The 25,647-nt window shown below is 41.9% G+C and overlaps 1 protein-coding gene across 4 annotated transcripts in view; it reads left to right on the forward strand.

The window, feature by feature from the left end:
- LMNTD1 (lamin tail domain containing 1) overlaps positions 1-25,647 on the forward strand; it is a 171,510-nt gene that overhangs the window by 98,587 nt on the left and 47,276 nt on the right. For 2 of the 4 annotated variants that reach the window (XM_065665083.1, XM_065665082.1), the window contains exon 1: positions 13,615-13,664. The exons of the other annotated variants lie outside the window; for them this stretch is intronic. In XM_065665083.1, coding sequence (XP_065521155.1) covers positions 13,617-13,664 — 48 coding nt within the window. In that variant the 5' untranslated portion in view covers positions 13,615-13,616. Of the gene's footprint in view, positions 1-13,614; positions 13,665-25,647 lie in introns of those variants that run through there. 4 annotated transcript variants of the gene reach the window in all.

Here is a 25,647-nt window from a genome sequence, read left to right on the forward strand (position 1 = left end):
GGTTTTGCCCTGAGCCTGCACAATCATGTTTCCAGCATGTTTTGTTTGCAGCTCACAGTAAGAGAATGGAAAGATGCAGAAGGAGCTGTTGTTGTGACATTTAAATAGATACAGGAGAGAGCAAACAGGTTCAGGTGCTTTCAGACTTGGGAGACATCTGGCTTTCACCTTTTGGCTTTCAGCTCTGTGGTTTGTGATCACCTCTGCAACCTCTTGGCATTAGAAAACCTCTTAGTGCTTCTCTGTGATGAAAGCTTCAGGCATGCTGTCAGCACAAGGCATTTCTTCCCCATAGGGAAGAATGGGAATTTCTTCCCTTCTTAGGGGAAGAAAGGGAGTGATTTTTAGAAGAGTTTTTTGTCTCTGTCATTTCTTATCATAGAATCATAGAATGGTTTGGGTTGGAAGGGACCTTAGACATCACCTATTTCCAACTCCCCTCCCATAGGCAGAGACACCTTCCACTAGCCCAGACTGCTGAAAACCTTATCTTGGCCTTGAACACTGCCAGAGATGGGGCATCCACAGCTTCTCTGGGCAACATGTGCCAGTGCCTCACCACCCTCAGTCAGCATGTGAGTACCCAAGGCTTGCCTGTCTGCACTGCTCTCTCAAAGGTCCATTGTCCACCAGCACAACTGAGGCATAGAAGCAACAGCAAGATCTGAGGAGCTGCCTGATGGGGAGTGTGGGAAAGCAAGAAGATTGTCCTAGTGCCTGGCCACGCTGCTCATTAAACAAAAAAGGCAACAGGCTGAGCCCCTGAAGCAGGTTTTGGCCTACTGGGAAAAACTACGTGGCCTTTGGTATCGTTGTCTCTTCACTATTTGTGTTACAGTACCACCACCAGGTCCTGTCCTCCTCTGAGACAAGTCCATAGCTGTCAGCTTGTGCTCTGTCATGTTCAGTGAATAATCTGAGGTGACAAGGATCCAACTCTGCTTTCAGTGCTGCCGTTTCTTCTTGCTGCTAGCACATACTGCGCCACTGCAAGTGATTTCCTTTAAGAAGGGAGCGTAGGCTGATTTAATTGCTAGTGGAGCGGATCTGATAACTCGGAGTGCGCAGTTATGTTTGTTGGCATGTTCTTAAGATGTGGGTAAAAGGAGATGGAAGCAAACTAAAAATAGACTCTCTGTTCTTAAGAAGTTTCATGATCTAATGCATCTTGTCATTGTAAGCTATAGTGTCTGGGCTAAAGAGTTATCTATCTTTGTTTTTTATAATACTCTTTTTGGTATTTTTAGTGGCTTATACTCTTCTGTTTCTAGTGGTTGGACTTCTGGAGTAGTTCACTGTGTTCCATTTTCTGTCTTGCTTTTAAGTTCATTTGCATTATAAAGATTTCAGAGTACTTTAAAAATGGTCATTAAGTATATGTTGGTATGTCTCTGAAAAGTATTATTAATGTGTGCTTCAGATTTTCAATATCTTCATGGAATATCTTTGCCATGCAACACTAGGGATGGATACTTTTTTTTCTTCCCTTTTCCTGCTTCAGATTTACAGATCCAGACTCCTGAAAGCTATTCTGTTCTAAGCCTAAATTGTTTTCTTTATCCTTAGGATGTTTTAAAGAGCTTAGGAGGTGAGTTATAAGTCAAAGTCTAGGTCTGTCTTTAAAAGATGTACTAAATCCACCAAAGTATTATTATAAAATCATGGACCCATAGAATAGTTAGGGTTGGAAAGGACCTTAAGATCATCTAGTTCCAACCCCCCTGCCATGGACAGGGACACCTCACACTAACCCATGTCACCCAAGGCTCTGTCCAACCTGGCCTTGAGCACACCAGGGATGGAGCATTCACAGCTTCCTTGGGCAACCCATTCCAGTGCCTCACCACCCTAACAGGAAAGAACTTCTTCCTTATACCCAATATAAGCTTCCCCTGTTTAAGTTTTAACCCGTTACCCCTTGTCCTATTGCTACAGTCCCTAATGAAGAGTCCCTCCCCAGCATCCTTATAGGCCCCCCTTCAGATACTGCCCCAACTTTCTCGGCCTGTCTTCATACGGGAGGTGCTCCAGTCCCCTGATCATCCTTGTGGCCCTCCTCTGGACTTGTTCCAGCAGTTCCATGTCCTTTTTATGTTGAGGACACCAGAACTGCACATAATACTCCAGGTGAGGTCTCACAAGAGCAGAGGAAAGGGGCAGAATCACCTCCTTCGACCTGCTGGTCACGCTCCTTTGAATGCAGCCCAGGATACGGTTGGCTTTCTGGGCTGTGAGTGCACACTGAAGCCGGCCCATGTTCATTTTATATTGCAGGACCTCTTCAAAAGCCCCTTTTATTGTCAGAATAAGTAAGCCATTTCTGGTCTCTGGACAGTGGGATCAGAGGCAGTTGATAGACAGTTTTCACTGATAAAGGAAATTGTGAACCATTTTGTTGGTGGACCAGGAGTTAGTAAGTGAAACAGTCTTTGAACTGCTAAGAAATCTGCATGCATCAATTTTGTGCTTGAGGTAGGAAGTGAAGAATGAAAATCATTATGTTAGTGTCTTTCTCAAGGTACCGTGAAATAAGCAAAATAGAGGGGGGGGGAAATTAAATGGAATTAACAGAACTTATGTTATAATAAGCCAAGGAAGCAACTGCATAATGAAAGAGAAATATTCTAGCTGTGTGGCAATATTTGTTCACTTTATATTTATTTGAGGACTCTCTGTTGAAGAGACAAAATATTTCCCAAAATAACTCATAAGAAGTGTTTGAACAAAAGCTGCAAATTAGCTGGAATCAGTTACTGAGTCAGACATGGACACGGTGATGCATCTTAGATTACAAGGAAAAATACCAGTTTTATGGGCATTTGGCTTTGTGGCAGCTCAGAGATGCTGAGCCTGAATAAAAAGCTACAAGCAGAGGTGTATAGCTTGCCTGAGGACCAAAAGGAAGTTCTTATGAAGGGGCCCCAGCTGAAGGACACTGCTTCCATTTATTTTCCCTCAGCTAATACCTTGTTTCCTGTCAGTTCTGTGCCAGAGAGCTCATTTAGCTAACTTCAGCAAGATGGTCAAGATTCACATTTCCATTTTCCAAGTGAAGTCTGCTTTGCAGGAAAGCACAGACATAATACATCATTAGTCCTGAGATTCAGCTGGTCCTAATAGCCCTATATACACGCACTCCAGGAGAGCTGGATGTTACTTTCCAGTCCTGGGGGAGTCTCCTGAGCCTGTCCTTCAAATATTCTATTTATACATTTGCTTCAATTTATGGTAGAAGAACAGGATGCAACCAGGTCTGTGAGCTACTGGTGCCTCCTCCCACATGGGTTTTGGTTCATGATCTGTATACCAGGGGTCAGTAAAACCTGGGCAGGATTCAGCTTGGAAAAAGCTCAGGCAAGCAGAGCAAGAGGGATCCCTGATTCTCCAGCCTAGACTTTTTCATGTCTCTCAAGAAAGTTGGGTTTCTGAGCCATGTTAAAATGATGGATCATGGTTTCTTCCTTATCACAGTTTTTGTTGATGAGCAGGGGTTGGGATGTGCAGTGGGGCTTTTGGTGCTATAACTCATCATTTCCCTACTGATTTTAAAGACTGCAGCCTCTGAGCTGTTCCCAATGCCGGGGTCTGTTCTGTGGTCTACAAGGTGATGGGACAGGCTGCGTCTGGTCTTGGCTTTCCAGAGGACAGATCCAGCTGCATTTTGTGTCTAATTCACACATGCTGTCAGTGTTTAAAAAACCAAACTCTAGGAATGTACATGGGATTCCAGAAGCTGTGCTCCAGCGTTAAAACCTCTCATCTGTACCAAGAATTTGCCCCCCAAACAGGTCCTGCTGTAGTCCTGCGGTGGCTGCAGTTAGCAAGACTACCCTGTGATGCATACGAAAGCTTCTCTAAAGTTGCCTGTGAGGAAGCCTGTGAAGATGGCTCTAAAAAGGCAAAACTCACTGTCAGGTCGCCCCTGAGCTGAGGCAACTCTTCATCTCTGCAGGTGAGGAGTACTGGCACAACCTGTTGGATAGCCAGGGAGTCTTGTGGTATGCAAAGTTTTTCACAACAAAGATGCTAGAACATGCTTTGCTCTCCGCATGCTGATGTTAATAGTATTATTTTGGTCTTTACAAGTGAGAATGGTATCAGATGAAAGCCTGCTGCCTTTCACTTATCTGTACATCTTACACTTTTCCCCAGCCCAGGGAGCAACGAATATATTATGTGTGATAATAATAATAATAGTATAATTATGCGTAAGCACAATGTAATTGCTCTTGGTTTAGTGTAAAACTATTTTTTTAACTTTGGATTTTTTTCCAAAGAAGTTTTAAATGTTAAATATTATAGTATAAAAATTGTTCAATAATGAAAAAGCCCTGCCTGGGGCAAAATTACTTCTGCTTGGTGCTCAGCAGAATTGCAGTCCATGGAGCTCTGCCACTGAGGTCATCGCAGATATGCCACTTGAAAATGATGAAAGAAGTGTATGCTCCTGAAAAGTGTCTTTGGAGTTGGGGAGGAATAGGTTTCCTATCACCTTATTGTTGATTTAGTGTCGCTTCTGAGCATGGTTGCATTTAGTGTCGCATTCTGAGAGGAGAAGGCTGCTTGGAGACCTCATAGCAGCCTTCCAGTACCTGAAGGGGGCCTATAGGGATGCTGGGGAGGGACTCTTCGTCAGGGACTGTAGTGACAGGACAAGGGGTAATGGGTTAAAGCTTAAACAGGGGAAGTTTAGATTGGATATAAGGAGGAAATTCTTTCCTGTTAGGGTGGTGAGGCACTGGAATGGGTTGCCCAGGGAGGTTGTGAGTGCTCCATCCCTGGCAGTGTTCAAGGCCAGGTTGGATGAAGCCTTGGGTGGGATGGTTTAGTGTGAGGTGTCCCTGCCCATGGCAGGGGGGTTGGAATTAGATCATCTTGAGGTCCTTTCCAACCCTAACTATTCTATGATTCTATGATTCTATGGCAATTAGTTTGGCTGGAATGAAATCTATTTTCATTTGTCAAAATATTCTCATTCATCAGCATAGGCATTTAGCCTATTATGGCTGAGGACAGTGTTGCAGCTTTGGGGAGGAAGTTGCAGCCAGGAAGCAAAGCGGAAGTGTGAATGCTAATACTCCGGGCATTCCCTCCTGCAGTCACTGGTCAGTGCGGGCTGGCTTTGCCACTGTTGTGTCCTGCTCTTAATTCCTGTAGCTGCTGCTCTTTTTTCAGAGAAATGCCTGGGGAGGACGGATGTGTCTCGCAGTCCATTAGCAGCACCCAGGCCAAAATGGCACTTTTGCTAGCCTGCTGCATCCCTGCTGCAGTACAGGCTGGGTCTACACGTGAAGGGGGACTTGGTGTTACTCTACAAGAGGCTTGGAAATCATGGAAGTTTTCCTAGCTCTTAGCCACAGCTCTACATCTTCCAGTATGCAAGATGCAGATCACTGGCCTGTGACTGAATCCCAGAGGTATCCTAAAGCTGGCAGCTAGTTCACAGCATCAGGGAAAAGAAACGAACACCTTGCTTCAGGTGTCCAGGGAAGAATGTAAAGAAGTGCCAGCTACCCAGCTGCACTGCAGTGGCTGCTGAGCCCTCTGCCATGCCCCGAGAGGTAGACTGTTGAGCCAGTGAACCCAGGATATTGGGGGCTAGCACCAAAAGAAAGAGACCAAGCTCACTGTATTTCTGCTGTACCTGTTAAAAATGTGCTAGACTGCAGATCAGGGTAAGCCTTTAATCAAATGTGTCAATCCAATAAAACATTAATTTAAAAGTCTCTTTTGTGGAAACTGTAGACTATTTCATCCCTGTTGCTCGGAAAACTATTCAAATTACTGTTTTCCCCAAGCCATCCCTATTCAGTTTGGTATCATTTTCATTATTAAACATTTATATAAGCACTGTAACATTTTACAGTGTTTGACAAAGATTTCCAAGTCTGCCTAATTAGCACAGTCCCTGCCACATAGAATATACTTTTATTATTACCCATACATGGCCTTGTTGCTCAGGAGAGGTTCTCTTGTGAATGGAAACGTGCATTACTGCACTTCAGGCTAGTAAGTACAACATAAAATATGACACACAAAATTAACTACTGCACTACAGGATCCAGCAATTGGGGGTGATGTGCATATGGTCACACTGAGACTGTTAGTTTGCTTCATTGCTTTTCTGCCTTACTGCCTTATTGAAAGTCTGAGAGAGGAAAATATTGGGAGAAGAAATGAACAAATCTATCTTGGCATAAATAGGTTTGGCTCAACAACACAACAGTTGTCAGCAGCCTTTTCCACAAGTCTGTTCCCTCAATGAGGAGAGCACAAAGCAAGTGATTGAAAAATCAGTTCATGTCTTTACAGTGTTCTTGGAGAGAATCTGAACAAAAAAACCCAGCCAACCAACAACCCCCCAAAAGAAGTTATGTTTCTATAATGAAGTATGCTTTATGCTTCTGCATGTCCAGTGCCAAAGCAGAGCCTGCCAAGTGGAGGTGCAGTCCTGTGTCCGTCCTGATTGTCTGCTCCAAAGATTAGATGAAAAAAATAAGTGTCCTCTTCTTTTCTTTTTTATTCCCCCTCCCTCTGGCCATTCCTGCTCTGATTTGTTTTTCCAGTTAAGACAGAGTAACTGATTCTCTGAGCAATTCTAGCCCATTTCAGTGAGGGGGAATATAAAAGGCTTTGCTTCAGCATTGCCACCTTCACAGACATCCATAAAGACTTCTCAAACCATTCAATGGGTTTTGTTGCGATTATGCTAGAGAGAGAAAGAAAAGGTGAATCCTGATGGATGAAGGGAAAAGGTTAAACAGAACAGCTGCAGTCTGGCAAAGGGAGTTGCCTGGCTGGCCAAGTGCCTCTCTTTTGTTTCTGTTTCTTTATACCTTGCATAGTGTCCCTGTAGAGAAGAATAAGGAAAAATATCCTAAATATCCTGAGAAACTGTTGGAGTGAAATTCATTCTTAGATTTAAGTAAGGGCTTACTTGTGTTTAACTGTACATATTCAGAGAGCAACAGAAAAGGGAAATTAGTATATGTGGGTGTACATACATGCAAATATTTGAGTGTGCACGCAATATACGTGTCAATGGCTATGGTAAATGTTTAGAGCATTCGATGCTTTTTTGCTATTACTGTGTGGCTGGTAATCCAATAAAATATTATTTGCTTGAAGTTTATTCTGATAAAAACTCAAGTGGGCATCCAACAAACATGGGTGTGTTTGTGGCTTTGGGTCTGCAGTTTGAAATGCCTGAAAAGCTTCATTACATGTGCTTATTTTAAAAATGAGGGAAGAACTGTTTCCATTTAAATGCAGTATCCCATTTTTCAGGGTCTCCCACGACAAAGTGGATAGCCACAAGCCTGCCCCAGGCCGTGAAACCATTGAGAGCAATTAAATACAGGACTCCAGTGCTCTCCTGAGAGCGGCAAGCCAATTTACAGCCCACTTGTATTCCTGTGGAAAACAGCCTGTAATTGCAGAGAACCTGCTGGCAATAGGCTCCCCCAAATGCTAGTTCATGTTGCAAGCCTGCATTATATGGCTGCTGAAACGCCCAGTTTTGAACCCCAGCTTGGGAAATGTCTTGAGAACAGCAGCTTCCGCAAAGCCATCACGTGCCACATGGAGCTATTTTAACTCAATGACCTGCTACATAAGCTTCAGTGGAAAACATAACACTTCCCTTCTCCCTGACCTCAGGACCCTGGTACCAGCAGGCAGCATAGCAGTTAATCTTCACTTTTAAGGCGACAAGCAGGGTGTGCTCACAGGGTGGGAAGCCTGGGCTCTTATCATGCTGCCAAGATGCATCTGCACTCTCTTGGAGCCCCACTGGTGCTGCTCCAGCAGCTCCATACAGGGAGAGCCCAGGGGACCGGTGCCTAGAGGAGCAGCAGAAGTGATGAATGCCTGTTCATTTCTGCTGCATGTGTGTGACGATAGTTTCACTGGTGCATTGCAGCAGTAAGGGACTGGCAGTATCTGCTGCAGTATGCTCAGGACTTCTTTTGCAGAACCTGTGGTGAAACTGTGCTCTGCAACCCCTGGGGAAAGGTGTTCCCATAGCTGCTTTCTAAAGGGGATGCAGTGAGAAATATTGGATAAATCTGTGTGTCCAGCACTTTTTAGAAACACTTTAATAATTTTCTCTTACATGTTAAGTGTTTCCACAAGTCTGAGGGTGATCTCTGCTCCCAAATGTATGATTACAGGAAATGAAAGTAGATGGAAGTTTGGGGGCTGCAGTAGAACTGTTACTGCTTCCAGCATGTCGATTCGAGATCGCATCATGCACAGGATATAAAGCATACAAACACATCATCTTCGCAGTGTTGTTCATAGGAAAAGGATAAGAAAGAATGAATATTCTAAATGAAGCACAGAAATGAGACAATAAAGTCTACTTTCTCTTCCTGAAAATATTCCAGTTCATTTATTTGCTTTCACACCAGCTAGATATTGCTGGTAAACAAATCTGTCTGCTTTACAATAGATCTGTGACACAGAAAATCCAGGTCTGCAGAGGGGGAAAACTAGTCTTAATATGAAAACTTAGAATACATTGAGTGAGTTTTATCTAGCAAAATTTAGAAACCTTTTTTGAAAGGTTTAGGTGGTTTTCAGCTGAGATGGATACTGTCTGAGCACATCTGCTTACTGAGAAATAAAATCTAAATAGAAAGAAAAAAAAAGACGCCTATTTAGTTTAGAAAAAGGAAGGAGACTTTTGGAGCCTTGCATGTCTAAGTATATTTTTATATATCAGATTGTGGAGATGAAATGAAATGAAACATCTGCATATAATAAGGATTTGGGTCTGGTTTGGATCTTCAGCAACTACAATTTAACTATAGCTTCCAGGTAATCTCGCTCCTTTTCCAATAATATCACCTTGAGATAAGTTTCCTACTTCCACAATTGTATTTTATTAAGTTCTATGAAGGTGGAGGCCTGGGTGTCTGAGAACATCAATATAAAACCTTTTTATGGAAAGCCATAGCCAGCAGCAACTTTACAGATGGTATTAGAGGGCCAGTTTCAGTTTGCTTATTTTTCATGTGCTCCCTGTTGGTAGGGGTGTAGCAGAACATTTAATTCTTCTGTGAAAGAATATTCAAGGAGAGATTTCTGAGTCTGATTGTATTTATTGTAGGCTCAGTTCTGTTCTCGCTATACTTGACATCAAGTTCCTTGTAGCTACTTGTGGAAGCAGTCTGCAAGGCAGCCATAGGCCTGGCAGGGCCTGCATCCTACCCACTTTCTGCCATTGCCTTCCAGAGTACCTGTGCAATCATGCCTAGTGGCATGCTTATCCCTCGGGCATCTTAGGTGATGCTCCAGTTAGAGCTGACAGTGTATATGTTGCTATGCAGCTTCAGAGACAGGCAAGGTGCCTAGGAGAACAGCTTTCATGTTGTCCTTCCTACATTGCACAGGCATTGCCACTGCCTTCAGTGTCCTCCACTGGGGTAAGACCATTTGCACTGCTCTCAGTGTTAAACCCATGCTTAGATTCTGTTCATGCCAGCTGGACCTTAAGCTCATCTCTCCGTATGTAGGGGCAGGTAGCCTATTAGCCTAGCAAGTAGAGGGCTTTAGCTGTTCATCACAGTCTTGAATCAGATCCATAGAAACATAAACGTGTCCTAAGACCTCCGATCCTGCTGTCAGTGAGGTGGCTATAACATTTTATAGGTGATGTAACTGTGTAGAACCAAATGTATATTTTATGGAGAAGAAGCTGAAGTAGTTATTCCTGAAACAGAGTCGAGAAGCAAGCATGCATGCTTTGGGTCACCGGGATATATAGGGGAGGGGACTAAAGCTGAGATTGTTGCAGTGTGTGCCACTGTCAAGGAAGAGAATGGTACAGGAACAGGCCACCAGCATGCGCTGCTGTCCTGGAAGGGCTTATTATTGGACTGGGGATCAGCTAAAAAAGATTTGACAAAACAAGGTCACAATCTGCGTATTACCTGAAAAACAAGATCCCATCTCTGGTCATGCATCCAAAACCAGTCTAAGTATTCTTGAAGTCATGAAAACTGGCCGCGTTTTTTTTCAGAGATGTATTACAGATGAGTTAAATTGATGTGATTGCTATGGGCCAAATTAGAAAGCTGGGGGGTAAAAGCAGCCATTTTGGGAAGGACAGGGTGGTTCAGACCAGATTTCTATCTGATCCTTTTCCAGGGATGGAAACTGAAAATGAAGCTCTCAGCTGCTTCTTGAGGACTGTTACGTGTGTGTGTGCCTGTGCATTTTGCAGAGTGGGCAGTAAAAACATAGGTTACTGTCTTATGTGGACAAGTGACATTCTTGTTTGCATTGCAAGCTAAACTGTTGTTGGAGCACAGTACATTTAGTGACAGGTAGGATTCATTTGGTTTGAGTTGAGAGAAGAATGCTCTGCGGGCTTGTTTTGTAAAATCGATTGAAATTATTGAATATGAGCTGCACAGCTAAGCCACTTGCCATTGTCTGGGGTTTTTGCAACACTTATTTGAGCTGTGTAAAAGTTTGGTGATGCTGAGCCACTGTGAGAAGACCTCTTTTTGGAGTGGCTATACAGATTTTAAGTACAGAAGAAGAGACTGGTTTGTAACTGTGGTTGTGAGCCCTGTAACTTCCCATGATCTGCTATGATTGTGAGATGAATTTGCACCTTTTTGCGTTGTTCATGCAACGCAATGTCCCTGGCTCATGTCTGAGTGCTCAGAAGAGCACAAAATTTTACCTTTTTAACAAACCGAGGATGGTGAAAGTCTGTCTCAGACCTGGAATTTCCAACTCTTAGATCATAACTATAACTCCCCTGGAAAATCCATTTAGCTTTAAAAACAATTATGATGATGTTACCTTAAATTACATATATTATCAAGTAAATTGCAGGAAGTGAAGGCAAAGTTTATGATTTTGGCACCGCAGCGCTGAAGACGTAGACTATGCTGTAGTAGAACAGCACCCACAAAGGTCTGATCTTCTCTTTATGGCTGGTATAATTGCTGGGTAAGAGGTTCTTTTGGAAAACTGTAGGTTTCTGGAAGGCCTAAGGCAGTCGGTGAATGTCTTGTGGCTCAGCACTGAAATACTTTTGTGGACTCCCAGATGTAGTCCTTAACTTGCCAATACAAATCTCCATGCATGTCACTGGTACATTATTCTCAGAGTTAAAAAATGATGCTTATGTTTTAGTAGGATTGAATCTTAAATAAAATCAGTCACTTAAAAGTAAAAGCAAGAAATGGCCTCTGGAAAGTGTTCAAAGTCCTTTTAAAATAATCTTAGAAATGAAGTATGGAGAGTAAACTTGTGCTAAAACCATACGACATCAAGAGTCATAGGAGTAAGCAAAAAAACTCCTTTTATTGTTTTGCTTTGAGGCATACCTGTGTTTCTTACATATTAACATGCCTCAAGCAGGGCTGAACATTTCATGTAACATGAAGACCCTGGAAAACATGCTGCAATTTTGGGATAATTCTTGATGAGGGTTTATGAATCCGTAAGCATCGTATACAAGTAAATGAGCCAGTTCTCCGCACCGCAAAATGCTGCACTGCTCTATATTACTGAAAGGACCACTTAGTGCAAAAACTGTTTAGCTCCAGCATAATGAATGGGTCTCTGTAATTCAAAGGTAATAGGAAGGCTGAAGAAACCACGATATGAGTGGAACTGACTTTCTTGTTCTGCTGGTTTTGCAGGTTTTTTCTGATTTGGGAGTTGTGTGCTGCCATCTATTAACTTTCTGCTAGTATCACTTGGAGCCCAGAGCAGGTCACCTCCCTCCCCTGCCTCTCTTTGAACAAGAGGAGTGTTATAGTCCTCTGTAATAGTGCCCCAGCACTCATGGTATCTTATTGCATTGAAAGAGATATGTTTGGAGTAGCTGTTTCATATACTGCAATGTTTTTGAATGGAGCAAAGTTTAGGTGAATGATTCTATTCAAGTAGATGCAACTCCAGTTTAAGTAAACAACTGGAAAAACTGAAGGACAGAGGAAAAGGGGTTTCTAACCTCGGGGGAAAAGGGGAGATGGCAAATGCCCTGTCATTATTGTTCCTTAATACCTATGTGCTTCTAGCACAGATCAAGTCTTCACTTAGCAAAGGTGTCTTTCAGGCAAAATGAGTACTGTCAGTCAGTCATTTCCAGATGCTTGCAACTTTGGCTTGGGGAAGAAACATCAGATCATTTCCTTATGAGGTTACAAACAAAATCTGGCTGGAATCAAACATCAAAATGAGGTTCTTAGTGAGAAGACACAGAGCATGGTAATCAGGGGTTGAAATTGCGCATGAACCTTCACAGGACTAACTTAGGCTGATATGTCAGTGTGTTTTGGCATCGTTTGGCAGCTAACTCACGGATGCAATGTCTTTCTTGTCTTCCTGCACTGAGCTTGTACTGCAGAGCTGCTGAGACTGCAACAGTCATTTCAGTGGAACAGCTGTTAGCCTGCTAGCCTGTGTTGCTTGTTTTAAAGCAAAATGTTCACTTTCTTATAAAGTCTAAATAGTTTTCTAAAATGTCTTAATTCCAGTCAGTTCCTTTATCTAGCTTTTATTCATAATCAGATTTTAGTATATGTATTTTTTATATCAAAATCATTCTGCTTGTATTTAAAACAAGTTACTGCTTGATGTCATGGTGCTCTGTTAGGTCAGAGCAATGTGACTGAAGTATCACTATAGAGCTCTGTGAAGAGTGTCAAAGGGCAATGTCTGATTTCCATAGGCTCTGCTTGTGTGAAATCCTTCTTTGTCTCATAATAGAGTTGTATTCTGATTGCAGAACGTCAGTTACCCATGCCTCCCTATTTCCCCTATGCCTTATGTGTCATCTCACCTAGAAGCTTTCTATTAATTTATCAAATTGTCCTTCGGCTCACTTTGTTACTTTGCAATCATTAGCCTGTCCATTTGCTTAATTGGTCCATTTCCCGTTTGTTAGTTATTCAGTCTACGAGCCATCATCTGAATAATTTTTAGCTAACAATTAATTGAATACCATTTATAATGTGATTACATTGTCTACATTCTTTTTTTTCATGATCAGTAAGAGAAAGGGGTTTTTATTATCATGCATATGAGAGTCTCCAGTTAATTGGTGGTTGGAAAGCAGGAAGTGATGGCTCTGTCCAGTAATTACAGAATCAAGGAGTCCAAGACGGCTTTGAGTGGTTGAACATGGGGGGTCAGTTGGGGTTTCTGCTTCTGTGTTTGGCTGAAGAAGCCCAGAGGGAAAAAAGGTGGGCTCTTACCAAGTTTGTTAGGCCTTGGTGGATCAGAAACTGTTTTGACCCTGCCACTGTGCTTGTTAGGAGAGTAGCATGATCAATGTTACAAATAGTGGGCCTGGGCCCCACTACTGAAATCCTACTTTGTGCTTTCAGACGTGCAAGTAATAGTGAACCCATGTATTGGTTCAGGTTCAGCAAAGACTTTGAATCAATTGAGTTCATGGAGCCTCTTCAGCAAGATACTTGCCCTCTCTAGAGTCACAATCCAGCACCCACTGAAGTCGGTGGACAACCTCCAGGGGCAGGGCTTGCACTCACAAGAGTATCGGTGTGAATGTCGACTCAGACTCCAGGTCCTGGCTTTCTTCCTGGCTGTGCCTAAGAGTGGGAAGATCTGCGCTGTTGATTCAGATGGATTTGGAGTGTTGTGGTCACCAGACCCAGGTATTGGATGACCATGTAAGTTCTCAGTCATGGCACGATTCCCAGAAGAAGTTGCCCCTGCCCTGGGGTAAACAGACAGAATCTGAGTACTGGGCACAAAGGGTGCTGAGTTCCTCCTCAGGCTGCAGAGGAGTTTATAAAGAGCTGGCCTGAAGTATCAACTTTGGCTACAGCTATAAAGTAAGAGAGAGGCATACTGACGCCTCAGTGCTAATGTCAGGCAGGGTGAGAGTCTGTCCATCACCCTGCTATTTTGTGCTCATGTTGGTTGTGGTGACTGTAAACATCCACAGGAAGACTCATCTGTGCCTGTGGTACTGACGCAATAGGAGGCAGCATCTAGCCTTAGTTGTTCTTGGCTAAATAATTTAAAAAGAAAGCTTGTAGGTTTAGCCAAATGTAGAATTATTATTTTGGCAAGCACTGAAGCTGTGGGGTTTCAGAACATCTAAATAATCCCTCATTGGGCCAACGAAAGTTCATAACCGCAAACGAAAGCAACTCTCAATTTAGAGTAACCTTACAAACTTACTGCTGTTCTGGAATAGTTGCTAATCACAGATGTGTGTCTCTGCAAAATACATTAGGAAAGAACAAATTTCAGAGTTGCAGTAGTGCAGAGATAATTTTATTTACACTTTTTGCATTGGGTGCTGAGTGGCTCATTCTCCACTATTAAATTTAAACAGGATGATATTACACCCCTGGCAAAAAGGGAACAGAGCCAGTTAAACATTGACTGGGAGGAGATGCATGTCCCTGCTGAGCTGAACACCACCCAGCCTGAATTTTGGGAGGTTCCTTAACCTTTGCTCTCCGAGGTCATTGTGCTGCCCGTGTTTAAACTAGTTTACCTAAACAATGTGGGTAGGTTGTGGAGCATACCATTACGCTTGGTTACCTCCAGCTCTGGGAGGGCCCCTTGTTTCAAGTGCTTCCCCGGCCGCTGTCTCCCATTAAACAGAGTGGGCCAGGCCATTCCAGCATGCAAACAATGATGTCAGTATTGTAAAAGAAATGAAAAGCTCTGTGGGAATCCAGGAGACAAACCCCCAAATTAAGGATCTTTTGGTTAAATACAGGCATTAAGAGAGATTTATAAAGATTCAAGTAGTGTTGTGTGCCAGTGTGGCATTTGATGTCAAAGATAAAAGGGGAACTTATTTCAGAAGCGAGATTGTTTTAGCAAGAGGAAGAAATCTTAGTATCTGCGTTGGAATGCATAAAAACACATGTTTCTGATACTGTTTTCTCATATACTAAATGAACAGGACATCTGGTTATGTTTTTAAAAATTAAATTAAGTGACACTAAATCAGTGCTTTACAAAGCAAAAGGTAGTAAACCAAGAACATCTAATAAGGTAACAATGAAACTGTTGGCAGGACTTCAGAGTGTTAGAAACTCGCACAAGCGAAAGGAGCTGAAATATCTTATTGTGATATATAGGAGGCCTTAACTTCTCATTTATCTGTGCTCTTTCTTACTACACTTCACAGTAATACGTTGTGTTCCCATTGGTATAGATTTCTATTTGTTAGTGCCAAAACTCCAGATGTTTTCTAGGTAAATCTCTGGAGACTATTTTATTGTGTTTCATTTCTCCTTATTTACAATTCACTCATCTTGAACTCCAGCCGCTGGTAATAAAAATCCATAGAGTCTGCAGCTGAGCCAAGTGGACACTATTGTCCTGTTTTTTCAACTCAGGGATGGGTTGATCCAAGCCTTGAAAGTAATCCAAACCACCAAACTTTTCATCTCTCCATTAATTTTCTTTTTTTAACCCTTCATGCACCAGGGAATAAAGAGATAACTGCTTTGTCTTTCCTTTTTATCCCCACTCTCTTGTAAAAGGTTCAACCCTCTTCACCACGGCAGCATTTCCACAACTGCTGCCTGCAGGATTGTCCTTAAGCCCTGCTGCAAAGACTGGCTCCAGCCTGTCATTTTCCACTCCATCCCCACCAGGTCATTTCATAGATAACGTTGTAAGAGTTTCACTCATTGCACAATAGAACAATATTCAGTTAAAAGCTCTTCCTCTTTTTTTTCAGCACACCCGTAGAGATCAGAGACCTTGACACTGTCCCAGCCCCAGTGTGCCCAGTGTCCCAAAGCACAGGTAGCTGCCAGGCTACCTTCACCACTGATTTGCCATCTTCCAATGCTTTTGTCTGGAGTAAAAGAAAAACCAATGCGGAGACAGTGTCTTGCTGCATCCCTGAGCCACTTTGCGCTTCTTAACCTATGGAGAATACCTCCTTTTCTGCCTTGCAGGTACTTGCACAGTGTTTCAGCCAGACACTGGCAAACCCAAGCTCCACTATGCCTTCCAGGGAGTTCTCCAAGGCCTTTATTAATGAATTCAAATATAGTAAAGGCTGCTGTTTCCTCCCTTTCTCATTTTGCTCTCTTTTAGATTGTAGGCACCTTCAGGTTCCCTGGTACATCAGAGAGATTGTGGTGCCCGACTTGCCCTGAAATCGGTCTGTGGTTACCAAGGAAGTCAGGTCTCTACATGCTGACAAACCCCTGCTTAATGACGTAGAAATAATTAGCCAGCCACTTTGCTGCAGTGGGACTTCAGTTAATATTAAAGAGGTGAAAAGTTTCATTTCAGAGTTGCTGCAGCGACTGCTATATTTTAAATTGCATCTCAAGCATGTTTGATCAAGCAGATTTTTATATGAATATACCCGCCCAACATAGGTATATAAGCATAAGTCATTCCACAGCAAAATCTGATCATGTTTTCCTAGTGGTTCTGTGCTTGACTGATTTTTCAGGGGAAAAACTGTGCTACTTGGAGAACACCAAACAGCAGGTGAGACCTGCTCAGATCCTCATAAGCACTGCTCTGCACCCTTTTCATGTCAGGTAGAAGGATGACTGGAAGGAAGTTGTTACAGCTCTGAAAAGGTGATTTATCTCTCCCCACATGCCCAGGCTCTGAGTCCAGCCTCTTCCCTGGCCTGTGTGTTTTCTGGGCTGACATTCAGAGACAGTGCAGTGCTTGAGACCTATAGCTGCAATGCAGCTAACTGGTAACTCCAGCTCTCTGCAAGGCAGGAGGGAATTCTGTCTTGCTCTAGTAAACAGCTAGAGTGGTAAGTGCCAGCTATGAGATTTTTGAGCCATTATTTTGTTTCTTTGATTTCTTACTACTTGGGCAAAACAGATACCATCTTTTTTTTGCTTTGTGTTACTGCTTGTTATTTACTTATTTGTGAAGTAATACAAATTATCTATATGGTGTGAATTTTTGCTCTGTGTATCGGTAGGTCTGACTGTGTTGGTTAGCATCCTAATCACCTGAGGAGCTGAATATTTATTGTGAGTAACTCTTTTAAAATGAAACAAGTTAAAATGGACCAAACCCAAAATACCAGGCAAACCACTCTCACAAGAACAACATCTAAGAACAACACTTAACAGTAGTTACACACTGGCATCACAAAGAAAGGCATTATTGTTGTTAGTTTTAGTTTCAAATAGAGAAACAGAGGTTCTGAAAGATAAAATTATTTTCTTAAGGCACTGCAGCTCAGTGGCAGTGCTAGCAGTTGATCTTCAGTCCTGTATCCTAGCTAGTGGCATTAAAAGCTTGGATGCAGTGTGTCCTGAACTTCAGAGAAATCTGCCTCCAAATGCTATGCCTCAAGCTCATCTCTAGAAATATTTAATGAGCAAAATTTTAATTCAAGTTGCATTAAAATAATTAACAGGGAAAGCATCAAAGCACAGTATCTTCCCAAGCTAGTAGTACTATACAAAACCTAAATCTCTAGCAAACCAGAGAAAGCATTATGCTGAACAACCATTTTCAACAGGGAGAAATGAATACAAGGCAGCATTAAGAACCAGGAATGATGGTTGCTCCTTACTTTTCTTCTCATTTGGAAGCAAGTGCTGTGTCTGTAGCCTACAGCTTTATTTGTTAGTACAGAGGCTTCAGCCTGGACTGAAGCCACATGGGTCACAGATTCCTCATCTGAAAGCCTGTGGATCTTCTGTCATGGTGTCCTTTGGGTGCATTACGTAAAGGTCACCGTTCTGGTTACTTTCCCTTTCTCAATTTTTCAACTTGTTCTGTCTCTACTTGCACACTAGTAGGATGTGCTAAAGGAAAAAAACATTTTTAATTCTTCAGTATGAAGCTGGGTACTCATGTAGTACCTGTCCTTACAGGTAGACATTTATACAGTATCTGTCCTTAAAATGTCAGTGTTCACCAAGCGATTCTGCGTATTGGCATCTCAGATGACATAAATAGGCCTCTGAAGTCAACTGAAAGACTCAAAGGCTTTTAGTGATTTCAGCGTATTTTTGATTACACCATTATTTTCCTGCAGTGAGAAGGCAAAAAAACCAGCAAACCCTTGCTGTCTAGAATGCTGTGTGTATCTTTTTGCAAATGCAGTAATCTCACAGTAGCCTGTTTTTTTCCAATGTGATGCTACCTCAGCCAATCTTTTGTGCCAGAGAGGAAAAGCTGTGATATTCCCAAATTCCAGTAGCCAGTTATCTGCTCCCTCTGCCCTCCCTCGTGTCTGTCCCTGAAGAAGGCAGAGATTGAGAGGGTTTTTTAAAAAACATTCCTTTAAATGAGAAGAATAACTCAATGAGGGAACAGAAAAAAGCCATGCATTTCACTCATCATAATTCTTAACAGCACTTGAATCTTTAGTATGAAATACTTGCAATAAATTGTGCAAGATCAATCTTGGGAAGTAATAACATTTCAAGAGAAGGAAAGATTTTAAGTAGTTTCAAAGACAGATTTGAAGATCCCTGTCTGGACAAAAAAAATGAGGATAATTCTTAAGAAGTCGTCTCAGAAAAAGGCAGAGAGGCTGACTACATTGAATAAGTTATTAGTGTTCAATTATTAATTCAGTTTTGTGTCAGCCTTGAGCTATTTATTAGCTATTAATTGATACAGTTAATTTATAAAATGTACAAGTAATTTTAATAAGTACTTCTGAATGCTTTTTTTTACTGGATGCTAAATGATGGGCACGTGGAAATGTATGCTCAGTCTAAATCTGTGTCATTGTAAAGTATGGGTTAGATTAACAGTGCTCTTCAGAGAAGGAAGACAAGCACTGATACACTGGGTAAGGAAGAAATCTTGAGAGGCACTTCTTGTGTTACTGGAGAGAACTAGTAACAGCTTTTTTCAGAACAAAGGAAATTTTGGCATCTCATGTGGTTTTGGTTGTGGCCAAATGAAAGTTTCTGCCCAAGGGTTTGGCTGTTCAAGCATCTGGGGTCCATAGTATGAAATAAGCAGAAAGAGACTGCTGTAAATGTTAAAGAGAGAGAGATTGTCATAATGGAAAGAGTAATTTCCCCCATGCTTTCTGGGGAGAAACAGAACCTGTGATAAAGCCAAGGGCACTGGCTCTCTACAACATACCTGCCCTATCCTGTCTGTCTCCAAAAAGCAGGAAGGGCCTATGGAGCTGGTGCAAGGAGGCATGTCCAGGAAGGGCAAGAGTTGAGGAGCAGCAAGTTTTTGCAGCCTGATATAATAGGCTGGGAGTCTTCTGCACCGGCTATCAAGGTCCATTTGGATCTCTCAAATTTACAGGACAATGTACTCTGTGACTTAAACTTTATTTCATGAGCTCATTAAAAAATATAACGCACAAATGTAACAAAAAGGGGCTCAGTCCTTCTTTGCCTAGACTAATCTGACACATTAATTCAGTTATTCACTATTCAAGTCATAAGATTTCCTAATTTATAACTTGTGACTCTTAATATCATGCACCTATGATCAAAAGAAAAGAATTAGTTATCTAGCCAGTGGTGAGAGTGGTCATCCTTCGTCCTCCGTCATGGTGATACATCCTGTAACACAGCAGGAAGTATGACAGCCTTAGCAGTCCAGCTGCTCTCGAACCCACTCCAAAAGCTTTTTGGGTAAGCTGATGTTTTATACCCTCCATCTTGATTTTGTGTGTACCATTTACACAAGTTAGTAGATTCTGGGGAAAATACCAGACAAAAGATGATGGTTGTATAGTGGCCCTTCAGCTCTTCCTGGACACCTCTCCTGCCTACCTGGTGCTCTTGCCATGACCTAATAGCTCTAGTCCCACCCACACATCAGGCCTTAGCATGACCTGGGTTAGGCAAGATTTAAGGAAGGGATTGAGTGAACAGACACATCCTTCTGGTGTCAGCTACTCCTCGGCACAAAAGCCTGTTGTGGGATATTCCAGTGTTTTGCATGGGACCCCATCTGGTCTCACTCAGGTCAGTGCTCAGTGAAGAGGTGTTGGACCACCCATGAAGTCTTCTGGAAATCCCATTCTTTCCGTAATACACATTTAAGCTTGCTCCCATTCCAGGGGAGCAGGAACTTCACTTATTACTTTTTGAGACTCTTTGAAGATAAAGAATATACATAATTCTGATCTTTTCCACATGCTCCTTTTATTTTCATCACCAAATTTAAAGCCTGATTCATCTTCAAGGAAAAATATTTTCCCGTTCTGTCAGCTTCTCTATCTAACCTTTCCATTCAGTTGAGCAGTTTCCACAGGGATAATGACAATACTTACGCATGCACCAAGTGAAGAATACATCTTTAAGCCAAGCAAAAATGCCTTGTAAATGACATTTATTACTGTTTAGGACAGGCCAGTTGAAATTATTCTTTGCCACTCATAAAAGTGCACCAAGAAGGTTGCTGACACATGCATGTCCTTGCGTACGTGTACACGCACCCAGTAGAGACATAGAAGATTCTGTTTGAAAACTGCCTCTGATTTTATGTGTCAAGCTTGCATTTAGATACTACTTTAATATGTTTTCAGGTGCTTTACAGCAATGTGCAAAGACAGATGAGGATACGTGGACACACAGTCACGAGAGTTCCTCAGGAATTGATGTTCCTGCAAATCAGGAACCTGTATCCCATTGACCTCAGAAGAGTTTAGTTTCCTGTGAATCTAAATCACTCCAGAAATCAGTTTCTTGCTTTGATGAATATTACATTGTTAGTATTACCAAAGTGGCTTTGTTTGTCATCAACACTGTCGGTGGGCATGGGAACATTAAAATTTGCCTGCCTGATTTTGTGTTATATAGAGAACTTGATTTACACCTGGAAAGAGGAATGAACCAGGAAGCACTGGAACACACTAGACTTTTCCTCATGCAGATTTTTCTTCATCTCTTTTCCAGTGACTACACTGGGGCCGCTGAAAGTTTTTGCAGCCTTCGATAACTAAATAAGCATGATGTTCCAGTGGTATAGATCTGTACCCTGCATGCTGTTTCATTTAACCTGAAAGGACTGATAAACGTTTTCTTGGTAAAAGTTATTAAAAGTAATTCAAGATATAGAGCAGAAGCAGAGATGATCCACAGTTTGTGAATGAGGACTGTACCTGAGTCAGGATGTGTTTTTATCCCTATCGATACCACCCTTGGGGAAGCACATTATTTTCTGTGCCTAGCTTGCCTCTCTGCCTTTGCTTGGTTCATGTGTTAGGATGGGAAAAATGTCTGTCGCTTGTCTCATATTGTGGCTTTCAAAACCGCCTAGCACAATCTCAGCAGGGCTTCTAGGCATAAATGTAACATAAATAATAAGAAGAATGGTTATCTTCAGAGCAATAATGCATTAAAAGTTTCTCATCTTTTAAAGTATGCTTGCCACAGTGTAACCAAACACAACACAAAGACATTAACACTGTAATAGCTTTCTACAAAACTATAATGTGGATTTTTATTCCATCAGAGAGATAACTAATAAAATACAAACACCAGCATCAGGCAGAAGAACGCATTTTAGGAGGGGGCAGTCCATCTACTGTGTTGTGGGAATTAGGCAGGGAACGAAGGCAGGGATTCACTTTGACAACGTCACTCATCTTTTTCTTTTCTGAAAAGAAAGAGTTCTTGTCATGTGTTTATGTCTACAGGAGACCAAGAGAAATTCCCATTGATATTGGGAGTAAGTTTTCTTTGTGAATATTTGTTTCTGATTGCTAGTTTGGGATGTCCAGTCAACAGTTTTGGTCAGGATAACGTGTGGTTGGGTTTTTTTCATTTAGTGGTTTTCAAAGGAAAAAGAAGAAAAATTTATTCTTTTTTCCCAGCACTTTAGTCATTTCTTGGCTGGTGTGAGTAACAGGAGCACGGAGTCATGACACAGTCTGTAGCTTTCCTGTTTATTTATTTGTGTGTATACATATATGTATTGATAACTGCTCTATGTAAGGGCTTTATCTGCATATCACCTTTTAACGATATTGTTTCAATTTATGTTTTATTCTGAAAAATGATGTTTCCTTCCTGAGATGTGTGCTTAACCATAAGGCAATTTGTGCTGATATTGCAACAGGAAACTTGTACAGTATCAGCTGTCATGTTTTCAGTTCAAGCCATAGTTCCTGAGGTAATTTTTGCCTCTTCAAGTTCCTCATACACTCAAAACTGTGGAGCGACATAAAGTTCTGCCCCTGTCACAGAATGGTATATAAAAGATGGTCTGGATCATGAAGCAAGTATCAGTCCCCATACCCAGCCAATTTTTACTCCTTGCTTTTGAGAATTAGTGCTGAAGTGAGGATGTCTGAAGGAGATCAGACACAAACAGAAGAGGTTTTAACGTCCGGAGTTAGACAGTGAAGTTTGCTGTCATGATGAAAACCTCTTTTTGCCCTCTGAGTCTGAAGTATTGCCTTTGTGCTCTGAAATACAGAAAACTGAAATATCTTGGAATTTCACCCTTGCTTCTACTCAGAAGTGTGCATGTGACTACCTTTGTCCTGCCAACCTGAGTATTGAAAACTGTGTTTTCTCAACCTGCAAATAGTGTTTTCAGTCTGTCCTCAAGCTTTATAGGTTTCAGGTCTAAACCTGTTGCTTTAATTTTTGAATGCCTGTGGACAAATAAAAACAAAACAGGTCAGACAGTGCGTGGTGACAGTATGCCAACTCTAAAACACAGAAGTTAAACAGCCATGCAGCTATTTTCTCTGAAGAGGTGCCTACAGGACTACAAGTCCCAGATCATAACCTTCCCAAAGTGCGTTTGCAGTTGCTGTTAGATTATGACTCAGGACGGGTCTGCCTTGCATTGATTGTGATGACTGTGGTTCACATAGACACCTCCTGGGCTGCCTTTTGCATACAGGAGGCTCAGGTAATGCTGCGGGAGTAGCCTTAGCAGTGGAACACTCAACAGGACCTGCACATCCATCCTGAGAGGTTAAATACAGAGACTGAATGGTAAACATATTCTGAAAGCTGCCCGTACTTCCAGTTGCACCCTGGATCCTGAAGGTACTCCTACAGCACTTCCCTGATGAGGAAATCCATCGTACTTAAGGAAAAAAAATGATATGTTAAGATTCTGAATCCTAAATACTTTTCCCCACTCAAGCCTGGCTGATTCTTTCCTTTGTGCTTATGTCCTCGGCAAAGCACCTGAGTTGACAGTATTTCACAGGTCTAAATGATGACAGGCTGGAAGTGGAACAAGGCATGCCTGAAATGTCAAGATGCTACAGCCTCTCTCTGAAGATACCAGCACCAGAGTCAGTCTTTAAACATAGGTGTTTCTTGACCCAAATTCTCCTACAGGAGCCTAAGGCTTGATAAGCCCTAAATAAGGCTTATCACCAGTGGGTGTTTGGGGCTCTCATCCATCTCCTTCAGCTGGGTACCCTGTGCCCTGGAGCAAAGCTGCTGCCTGAGCACAGGACCTAGTGTTACCTGAGACAAGGTGTCACTGAGGGTTGTTAGCTGGGTTCTAAATGGTCTCATAATGATGGGAATTCAAATTAATACATTGGTTTTGATTTTTTGTTGACTTAGGGTTTTAAAAAGCTGGTTTGTCTGTTCAGTTTCTAATAACACCTTCAAAAGCAGCCCCAAATTGTTACCAAGTTATAATTAAGCAGATAGGAATAGCTCTTTTCCCCCAGTGCTCAATATCAGTAAAGAAGATGCCAAAGCTTATACTTCTGAAAACTTGCTCTGTCAGATAGGTGTTTCTTGGTAGTAAGACCACATATGCCCTCTGCTGTCCCTTCAAATTGTGTGAAGACATAGTATCAGAATGTTATTGTTAATAGTATCGCAGATATTAATTTAATGATTATGTGGAAACTAAGGAAAGAGGAAAATTCTGAGCCAAAACAGCATTCCCTTTTTTAGAAATCAGTCTGAACCAAATGTTAGCTTTGTATCTAAACCTTGACTGTTGGGTATTAGGGAATGACACTGAAAGCTCATTGCTGTAAAGTTTAATAGCTGAAACAGAATGAAGATATCAGATGCTGGTTTTCCTTGCAAATGTTTCCCAAAAGGCTATGCACAGAATGATGCACTCTGGTACAGTATCGCTGTCTCATGTCCCTTCGCATTAGTAGCCCTGCCAGGCTCTGCCTCTGCCCTAATACGAGAATCAACAAAAACATCATTTTTTTTAATGTAACTCAAGCCATTTCATAAAACAGCTATAGAAACAAAGGATCCTTGCTGAGTATTTGAAGTCCCATTTTTCAGGGAGTACAGAGCCCTGCTTATAGCTGATGAAGGGACCCCACAGACAAGTTGAAATTTGTATCAATCTGATCTAGCAAGCCCAAGGGCCCAAACCTTTGCATTTGCAGAAGCATGCACAAGCAGCACAGGCCCTTTTCAGCCCTCTGTGGTGTTTCCTGCATTTAGAAAGAGGAGCTGGCTCTTGCGCAGGGCTGGCTGTGTGGCTGCCTGCCCCAGGGAAGGCATTGCATTGCAGGAAAGGGTTCAGGTAGCTCCATCTTTGAGCATGCAGGTGGGGTTTCTGGGCTTAGACTAGGTGCGGAATTGTACAATCCCTTGGGAAAGCTCTGCAGAAATAATGTTTTTCAGATTTTGAGGTTTTGTGCTTCCTAAGCACACAGTCTGATGTGCCTTACAGTTCTGGAAAGTCATCTGCAATAAGATTGTATATGCAAAACTGCATGTCTTTAAAAATAGATCTATAGCAAAACCCTAGACAAATCTCTAAATATGGCAGATGTTACTTTTTTTTCAGTAAACAAATTGCTTGCTCTTTTTATGTGCTGAATTTCCTTGATTTTTCAGAGATAGCTAATCTCAGAAACTAATTTCTTGGCAGCAAGCAAGCCTTTAACAATCTTGGGTAAACTTCATAGGTGCTTAATTTACTCTGGCAGCACATAATGGAAACACCGGTGTTGACTAGAATGCACTTTTCCAAATTAATTCCTGTCTTCTGACCACACACACTTTTCCTGACAAAGGTAAGTCTCTGAGCACTATGCAAATTGCTCCCTGCTGTTTGTGCAGTTTGCACACACAGTATTAGTTTAACCTTTGATGACAGCTGAGTGAATACTCAACACCTTACTTTTAAATTAGAGCCTAATCCAGATCTTACTTGCTCCTGATAGCTCTCATTTTGAATGGCACATAAATAGCACAGGGAACACGGTGAAGTTCTAACAGAACCTAATCTTGGTAACTGGGAGAAGTTACTCAAGAGGCCATCAATTTTCCATGGATGGATGCAGGTTTCGCACAGGATGCAACAGAATTGGGTTGATAAGGTTTTGTTTGAGCTACTGTGATTACTTACGGAGACCAACTTTCATCACCTGTCCTAACTCTTGGGTAGACCCAGAAGCTAATTGCCATGCCTGTCTAGCTAGCTAGTGTGTGATTGTGTGACTACATGCATGCTTTCCTACAGATTATTTCCACTAATACTTTAACTAAAATGCTTCCTAAGTCACTGTTCTCAGTGCCTATATTGGAAATACGCATTGAATGCTCAGCCAAAATTATCCATTAGGGTGCAATTATCTGTGAGCAGAGCACTGAAACCTGGAGTATTTTTGACTAAAAGGTCAATTAGTGTGATTGGGAGGCAGAGGAAGCAGCCAGCCGTAGTATAGTCAGAGGGAGCAATCAAGTGAATTGAGCAGTCAGCTGATTAGAAAACAACTAGCAAGAGCAGGAT

This window comes from Lathamus discolor, chromosome 1 (genome assembly GCF_037157495.1).
Source record: "Lathamus discolor isolate bLatDis1 chromosome 1, bLatDis1.hap1, whole genome shotgun sequence".
NCBI classification, from domain to species: Eukaryota; Metazoa; Chordata; class Aves; order Psittaciformes; family Psittacidae; genus Lathamus; species Lathamus discolor.